Raw genomic sequence first — 9552 nt, 5'->3', positions numbered from 1 at the left:
TAGAACACATACATCTGTAGGTAATCCAGCCTACGACTGTAACTCTATGCTTCAGTATAAACACTCCTTGGTACAAAAATGGCAAACAATCACTCACCTCTCACTGCGTCTTGCACGCTAATGACAAACACTCTATCACCTCCCTACAAGTAATCATTTAGAACTCCCCTTCCACATCTGGAAGTTCACTACCCTGATATCCTCAGGTTCTTCCGGGCTTAACTACCAGGATCCTCTGCAGCACTTCTTGGCTGCTACACCATGAGGTCTTCTTTGAGCGACTACGGTGCTTCACCACTTCTGCTAGGGTCCTCCACAGCTCTCCTGGCTGCTACATCATGAAGTTTCCTCGAGCAACTATGGTGCTTCTTCACCACCTCTACAGAAGCACGTGACACTCCTCTTCACTGCTTCTCCTCACAGCTCGAGGTCCTCTCCTCCACTACCTTGGAGTCTCATCAACTACTCCCTCTGTGCTGGCTTCGAAGTTCTCAGCAACTTCTTCCCCTAAGACAAACCGCAGATTGTCTGGTCGAGGGCGCTATCCCTCTGACTGCGTCTGGTCAGGGCGCTCCCACAGCCCATGATATTGTCTCTGGGCGGCTTAATAAACTCTCCTCGCCATCCAGGACTTGAGACCACCGCGTTCCCAGCTCGATTCTACAGCTGGCACGTCTGCACACTTCTCTTCTCTTGGAGATATATCACAACGGGTTCCTTTCAGACGGGAGCTCAAACGGAGCACGGCTTTTCCCTGCGATGTTTGGCGCTCAAGTCAGCTCAAAGCCCTCCAGAAACTAGCGTCACGCTTCCAGCAAATTATCTACATCTCCTAACCAGTCATTTATCTATTTTCTTATTCACTGCCTATAATCTTAAACTCCGTGTAAAATTTACCCAATTATTTTTACATATGAATCTACATGTGTGTATTTCCGACCTCTTACTCTGGTCAGGCTTGATAGAATAATTCTCAAAGGGGAGACTCGTTTTTCGGCTGCCTGGGATCATAACAATACATAACAAAATACATACATTTTCGTTGTTAGCAAAAATACGGAAAATTCTTTGTGTGGAAACAAATGCTCTTCACGTAAATCATTTTAATCCACAGGTTGAGGAATGTGTGAAGACTGTATCATGCCTGAAGGACCACCAGTGAATGACTGTATCATGCCTGGAGGACCACCAGTGAATGACTGTATCATGCCTGGAGGACCACCAGTGAATGACTGTATCATGCCTGGAGGACCACCAGTGAATGACTGTATCATGCCTGGAGGACCACCAGTGAACGACTGTATCATGCCTGGAGGACCACCAGTGAATGACTGTATCATGCCTGGAGGACCACCAGTGAATGACTGTATCATGCCTGGAGGACCACCAGTGAATGACTGTATCATGCCTGGAGGAATACCAGTGAATGACTGTATCATGCCTGGAGGACCACCAGTGAATGACTATCATGCCTGGAGGACCACCAGTGAATGACTGTATCATGCCGGGAGGACCGCCAGTGAATGACTATATCATGCTGGGAGGACCACCAGTGAATGATTTTATCATGCCGGGAGGACCGCCAGTGAATGACTATATCATGCTGAGAGGACCACCAGTAAATGACTGTATCATGCCAGGAGGATCGCCAGTGAATGACTGTATCATGCCGGGAGGACCACCAGTGAATGACTATATCATGCCGGGAGGACCACCAGTGAATGACTGTATCATGCCGGGAGCACCACCAGTGAATGACTGTATCATGCCGGGAGGACCACCAGTGAATGACTGTATCATGCCGGGAGGACCACCAGTGAATGACTGTATCATGCCGGGAGGACCACCAGTGAATGACTGTATCATGCCGGGAGGACCACCAGTGAATGACTGTATCATGCCGGGAGGACCGCCAGTGAATGGCTGTATCATGCCGGGAGGACCGCCAGTGAATGACTGTATCATGCCGGGAGCACCACCAGTGAATGACTGTATCATGCCGGGAGCACCACCAGTGAATGACTGTATCATGCCGGGAGGACCACCAGTGAATGACTGTATCATGCCGGGAGCACCACCAGTGAATGACTGTATCATGCCTGGAGGACCACCAGTGAATGACTGTATCATGCCGGGAGGACCACCAGTGAATGACTGTATCATGCCGGGAGGACCACCAGTGAATGACTGTATCATGCCGGGAGGACCACCAGTGAATGACTGTATCATGCCGGGAGGACCACCAGTGAATGACTGTATCATGCCGGGAGCACCACCAGTGAATGACTGTATCATGCCTGGAGGACCGCCAGTGAATGACTGTATCATGCCGGGAGGACCACCAGTGAATGACTGTATCATGCCGGGAGGACCACCAGTGAATGACTGTATCATGCCGGGAGGACCACCAGTGAATGACTGTATCATGCCGGGAGGACCGCCAGTGAATGACTGTATCATGCCGGGAGGACCGCCAGTGAATGACTGTATCATGCCGGGAGGACCACCAGTGAATGACTGTATCATGCCGGGAGGACCACCAGTGAATGACTGTATCATGCCGGGAGGACCACCAGTGAATGACTGTATCATGCCGGGAGGACCGCCAGTGAATGACTGTATCATGCCGGGAGGACCGCCAGTGAATGACTGTATCATGCCGGGAGGACCACCAGTGAATGACTGTATCATGCCGGGAGGACCGCCAGTGAATGTCAGAAAGCAAATGCGAGACACAAACAATATTGGCGACGGAATGTGAGAGTGAATTAGAGAGAGTTAAAAACAGTGAATGAAATCGTCAAATAAAGTTAAAGCGTGAATGAGTTTGAGAGAAAGACAATAAATGACAGTGAATGCATATCAGAATTATTATCATATAGAGAATTAGGAAGGAGCTGATGGCGAAAAACAATGAGAATGAGGGAATGACAAAATGAGAGGATAGACAAGTCGAGAATGCAGTAGAGAAACAGAAATGCACAATGATTGAATCTAAGAGCAGTAGGAATTGTGACAAAGAAACGACAACAACAGACGAAAACGAGAAAATAATAATTGAAATTCAACAGATATTAAACTTTATTAAAGAACATCGGTCACACCTGCCTTCTATGTGTTAATATGTTAGTGGGACACACACCTGTCTTCCATGTGTTAATATGTTAGTGGGACACACACCTGCCTTCTATGTGTTAATATGTTAGTGGGACACACACCTGCCTTCCATGTGTTAATATGTTAGTGGGACACACACCTGCCTTCCATGTGTTAATATGTTAGTGGGACACACACCTGCCTTCCATGTGTTAATATGTTAGTGGGACACACACCTGCCTTCCATGTGTTAATATGTTAGTGGGACACACACCTGCCTTCCATGTGTTAATATATTTTGAAAGTAACTATTATATTTTATTTGCATTCTTATGTATTTTGAGAACAAGTGGTTGTTCAATTAATTGTAAATATTAAAAAGTCCTTATTTACCATCCGTCATCCTGGATGAGGCGGAGGGAAGGAGAGTAGGGGGTGTCCTGACGCCACGGAGCTCAGTAACTGGGGGACGAGCCTAGGGTCAACTGGTCACGTAGCTCAGTAACTGGGGGACGAGCCTAGGGTCAACTGGTCACGTAGCTCAGTAACTGGGGGACGAGCCTAGGGTCAACTGGTCACGTAGCTCAGTAACTGGGGGACGAGCCTAGGGTCAACTGGTCACGTAGCTCAGTAACTGGGGGACGAGCCTAGGGTCAACTGGTCACGTAGCTCAGTAACTGGGGGACGAGCCTAGGGTCAACTGGTCACGTAGCTCAGTAACTGGGGGACGAGCCTAGGGTCAACTGGTCACGTAGCTCAGTAACTGGGGGACGAGCCTAGGGTCAACTGGTCACGTAGCTCAGTAACTGGGAGACGAGCCTAGGGTCAACTGGTCCTGATAAGTGTCTTTTATTTCTGTGTTGTTTTAGTAGTACAATTAGTCTGGTGAGAAATTATATTATTTGATTATAGAATGTAAGCCATCTGATTTACTATTATACTTGAAGGAATAATTACCTGGATTATTATACATTTTTATTTAATATAAATCATTTTATAAACAGGTGTAATATTTTTTTCCCTGGTGATTTTGATTCTAATTATATTGTATGTACGTAACTACGGGTTTACACTGGTTGCCCGCGGTTAGATACAGTCTTATGATGTCCCTAGACCGTTAATTTCTTGTCTCTGTTAGTGCAACGAGCCGTAAAGTACAGTTACGTTACAGTCCTATGCTATTAATGTTTTATGATGTCCTCATGGTCGAGTGTTGATATGTTGGCAAATTTTAAAAAACAAACCAATAAAAGTATGTTTTTATGCTATAATTGATTTTAATATTGATGGAAAATACTCTTTTTGGAGTAAATATTTAAATAAATAAACTATTTTATATTATGAATAAGCAAAAAACATGTAATTCTTTTCATATAGTTACATTCTTTTTAGACCCCCCCCCCCCTTCCACACCTAAATAAACTCACAAATCATTTTGGTAATTCGCAGAAAACCTACGATAAAATAATTATATAATTTACATAACATATTTTTTAGCTAAATAATTTACATTTTTGTGAACTGTGTATATATTCATTTCATCTAATTATCAACACTGAACACACATGATGTAAGCGACTGTGACGAGGTTATAGACATAGTGAGGTGTTGTCTACAGCACACACACTTGGGATACTTTGAATACATTTATGGCTGTGTATCATTTTGAGTGAAATTCTCAGACATTTCTTCAATATTCCTTATGAAAGATCAGCAAATTCCTGCATTTTGCATACATTTCAACGCAGTGATGTACAGGCGTGACCTCAGAATTCCACGCGCGGTATCATACACCCCCCCTCCCACACACACACAGTTGAGAGGCGGGACCAAAGAGCCAGAGCTCAACCCCCGCAAGCACAATTAGGTGAGCACAATTAGGTGAGTACACACACACAGGGTTGGCTGAGTGGACATCACTCAGGGCTCGTAATCTTGGGGACCGAGGTTCTATCCCCGGCGATGGCGGAGATAAATGGGCAGAGTTTCTTTCACTCTGATGCACCCTTTACCCAGCAATAAATAGGTGCCTGGGAGTTAGACAGATTTTATGGGCTGTTTCCTGTGTGTGTGTGTGTGTGTGTTTGTGGGAAAATAATTAAATTGATCGTTGACTGACAGTTGAGAGGCGGGCCGAAAGAGCAGAGCTCAACCCCCGCAAGCACAACTAGGTGAATACACACACACACACACACACACACACACACACATACACACACACACACACACACACTCACACACAGTACAACGAAGACAGAGACCAAACGATAAAGGTGGTATTCATAAGCGAGAACACGAAAGAGAAACTGTTAACAAGGAAGAGCGGTCTAGCAAACGTACAAAAGTTCAAAAAAGTATTCCTGCAGAATGATATGACAAGGGAAGAGAGAAGGAAGGCAGCAGACGTGAGGAAAGAGCGCAGGGAGAGAGAAAGGAATCAGAGAACCCCAACCCCGAACCCTACAATCCCAGAGGGGAGTGGGGAACCCTCCTCAAACAGAGCAACAGCCACCGGGAGTGGAGCACCATCCCCACATTCTACCCAACAGACACCCTACCTGCCCCATCCCCTGTCAGCCCCCCACTAAGTACCCACCAAGGGCACCCTTCCTCCACCCACCCACCCTCCTCCCTCTCACCCCCCTCCTCCCACTCACCTCTCTCCCCCAGGACCTCCCTTCTCCCCCATCCCCCAAGCCCTCCCTTCTCCCACATGCCCTCCCATCTCTCCCACCCCCAAGCCCTCCGTTCTCCCCCACCCCCCTAAGGCCCCCACCCCACCTAAGCCTTCCCCTCTCCACCACTCCCCTAATCCCTCCCCTCTTCTTCACCCACCTCAGCCTTCCCTTTCCCCCACGCCCCCGAAACCCTCACCCCTTTTTTGCCCCCCTAAGCCCCCCTTCTTAATAGCAGCAGCAATATATAACCCTCCACCAAATTACAGAAGACCCAGTCAAGAGTATGAAAACAACAACATGGCAGTTAACACTATAATTGAGACGGCAGCCTCTGCTGCCTGTAGAATTAGATCCCACCTGCTCATCATGAGGGACTTCAATCACGGAAGGATTGACTGGGAGAGCAAGGAACCGAATGAAGGCGAGGATATGTGGAGAGCCAAACTATTGGAGGTGGTGACTAGAAACTCTTTAACCCAGCATGTCAGAGAACCCACAAGGATGAGAGGAAATGACGAACCAGCGAGACTCGACCTAGTCTTCACTCTGAACAACTCTGACATAAGAGAAATATCTTTTGAGGCCCCAGTAGGAATGAGCGACCACAGTGTACTGGTGTTTGAGTATCTGATTGAAGAAAAGGTTATTGAACTCGAGGAGGCATACTGAAAACAAAAGGTTGGCATACCAAAAGGGAAACTATGAGGTGATTAAAAAATTCCTAGCAGATATAGCATGGGAAACAGAGCTCAGGGAAAAGACGGCCCAAGATATGACGGACTACATCACCCAGAAGTGCAAGGAAGCAGCAAACATGTTTGTCCCAGTCCAAAAGGAAAACAGTAAAATAAAAATGAGAAACCCATGGTTCAATCAGGGATGTAGGCTAGCTAAGCAGCGAAGTAAAATATCATGGAGAAACTATAGGAATTACAGGACTCTAGAGAGCAGAGAAAGATACTAGAGTGCCTGGAATGAATATGTCAGGATGAGAAGAGAGGCAGAAAAACAATACGAAAATGACATCGCAAGCAAGGCAAAGACAAATTCTAAATTGCTGCATAGCCACAACAGGAGAAAAACAACTGTAAAGGAACAAGTTATGAAATTAAGGATAGGGGCAGAAGGATTCACTACAAACGACAAGGAAGTGTGTGAGGAACTGAATAAGAAATTCCAGGAGGTCTTCACCTTAGAGCAAGGAGAAATTTCAGAGATAAGAGAGGGAATAGTTAACCAGGAACCACTGGAAGAGTTTGAGATTACCAGCGAGGAAGTAAGGAAGTGTTTACTAGAGTTGGATGTGACAAAAGCTATAGGCCCAGATGGAATTTCCCCTTGGATACTAAAGGAAGGAGCAGAAGAACTGTGCCTGCCACTCTCCATAGTGTATAACAAATCACTGGCAACAGGGGAACTGCCAGGAATTTGGAAAGCAGCTAACGTAGTCCCGATATACAACAAAGGGGATAGACAGGAGGCACTGAACTACAGGCCAGTGCCTCTAACCTGCATACCATGAAAGCTGATGGAGAAGATTGTGCGAAGAAAGCTAGTGGAACATCTGGAGCGAAAGAACTTTGTAACACAACATCAACATGGGTTCAGGGATGGCAGGTCCTGCCTCACAGGGTTACTTGAATTCTACGACCAGGCAACAAAAATCAGGCAAGAAAGAGAAGGGTGGGCAGTCTGCAAATTTATGGATTGCCAGAAAGCCTTTGATACAGTACCACACAAGAGGCTAGTGAAAAAGCTGGAGATGCAGGCTGGAGTGAAAGGGAAGGTACTCTATTGGATAAAGGAGTACCTAAGCAACAGGAGACAACGAGTCAGTGTGAGGGGTGAGGTCTCAGATTGGCGAGACATTACAAGTGGAGTCCCGCAGGGGTCAGTCCTTGGACCTATTCTGTTTCTTATATATGTAAATGATCTCCCAGAGGGTATAGAGTCGTTTCTCTCAATGTTTGCTGACGATGCAAAAATTATGAGGAGGATTGAAACAGAGGATGATAGTAGGAGGCTACCAGATGACCGAGACAGACTGAGTGAATGGTCCAACAAATGGCTGTTGAAGTTCAACCCGAGTAAATGCAAAGTAATGAAACTAGGCAGTGAAAACAGGAGGCCAGACACAGGATACAGAATAGGAGATGAAGTACTTAATGAAACGGACAGAGAGAAAGATCTAGGAGTTCATATCACACCAAGTAAGTAAGTAATTATCAAAAGAAGGCACCAAACCGGGAAGGCTATGTAGCACCATCAAATACGCAAAATAATCAGAGGGCGCTAAATATCACCAAGGATGCCAATACGAGAACAAAAACGCATAAGGCGAACGATATCAAAAGTATCCGAGTCACCAAGAATTCTATCGAGGGACAGGTGACCGCGAGGGGCGGTCGGAAAGCAAGACACACGCTCGTCCTGGAAGTCAGGACATTCAAGAAGGACATGCACGACCGTAAGAGGGACAATGCAACTAGGACAATAAGGAGCAGGGCGGCGCTCCATCAAGTGACCATGGGTTAAGCGAGTATGGCCAATACGCAACCTCGCCAGAGCTGTTTCCCACCGCCGGTTACGGTGGAAGGAGGACGGCCACGAGGAAACACAACATTTAAGAGTACGTAGCTTGTTACCAGTAACAGACAACCAAGAAGCCTGCCAACGGGTAAGAACTGAGGAATGGATAACTGGGTAAAAGTCGGAATACGGAATGCCTTTACGAGAGATGGGACAAGAGCGGACAGCTTCCTTAGCGGCAGCATCCGCACGCTCATTTAAAGACACACCAATATGGCTGGGAACCCAACAAAACTCAACCGACTTAAATTTACTGTGAACGAGAAACAGCCAATGCTGGATCTCGACAACTACTGGATGAACCGGATTAAAGGACCCGAGAGCCATGAGGGCACTACGAGAGTCAACAACAACCACAAAGGAAGACTGACAACGAGAAAGCAGGAGACGAAGAGCATAGAGAATAGCATAAAGTTCTGCTGTAAAGACGCTAGTCTCCGGAGGCAAGCGACACATATAAGTGCGATCAGGAAAAACAACAGAGTAGCCAACACCGTCCGCTGACTTAGACCCATCGGTGAAGACAGAAACGGAGCGGGAGTGAGAAGAAAAGTGCTCGAGGAAAAGGCGTTTTAGAACCGTAGGAGGGGTAAAAGCTTTAGTGATACGGGTCCAGGAAGTACAAAACCGCGGAAGAGGGACCCTCCACGGGGGCAAAGAAGGAACAACACGAGGAGAAACATCAGAAATACGAACGGAGAGAGAATCCTGTAGGCGAGATAACCGGACAGAAAGAGGGAGGTGGTGAAGAGGAACAGGAACCGCAGGAGGGGCAAAAGTTAAAGCACGACAGAGGCGAGAGGAAGGATGTTGCAAGGACCGCACAAGATAGCGAAGACAGTAGCGATCACGGCGGTCCTGGAGAGACAGGAAGCCAGTGTCAACATACAAGCTAAGGATGGGAGTCGAACGAAAGGCACCAGAACTGAGGCGCAACCCAGTATGGTGCAAAGCATCAAGACGGCGAAGAGTAGAAGGAGAAGCAGACGAGTAAGCAGGGCAACCATAATCGAGCTTAGACAGGACGAGAGAGGAATGTAAAGCAAGGAGAGTGCGCCTATCTGCCCCCAAGAAGTATGGGACAAGACCCGAAGGAGGGTAAGGGCCTTAGAGCACTCAACACGGAGGTAAGAGATATGGGGAGACCAAGACAAACGAGTGTCAAGGAATAACCCCAAAAGCTTCGCGG

At 46.9% G+C, this 9552-nt stretch overlaps 1 protein-coding gene across 1 annotated transcript; it reads left to right on the top strand.

Moving 5' to 3' along the window:
- The first annotated feature begins 1501 nt into the window (after positions 1–1501).
- LOC138370468 (activity-dependent neuroprotector homeobox protein 2-like) lies at positions 1502–2761 on the top strand. The gene has a single exon (XM_069334837.1). The coding sequence runs from the start codon at positions 1502–1504 to the stop codon at positions 2759–2761; it is 1260 nt and encodes a 419-aa protein (XP_069190938.1).
- Positions 2762–9552: the final 6791 nt, after the last annotated feature.

This window comes from Procambarus clarkii, chromosome 32 (genome assembly GCF_040958095.1).
Source record: "Procambarus clarkii isolate CNS0578487 chromosome 32, FALCON_Pclarkii_2.0, whole genome shotgun sequence".
In the NCBI taxonomy this organism is placed as follows: Eukaryota; Metazoa; Arthropoda; class Malacostraca; order Decapoda; family Cambaridae; genus Procambarus; species Procambarus clarkii.
Note: the sequence above shows the minus strand (reverse complement) of the source record. Positions and strands in the feature narration are given on the sequence as shown.

What these genes read in the sequence shown, in the direction of transcription:
- LOC138370468 (XM_069334837.1), top strand. Translation starts at nt 1,502, where the DNA reads ATGCCGGGAGGACCGCCAGTGAATGACTATATCATGCTGGGAGGACCA.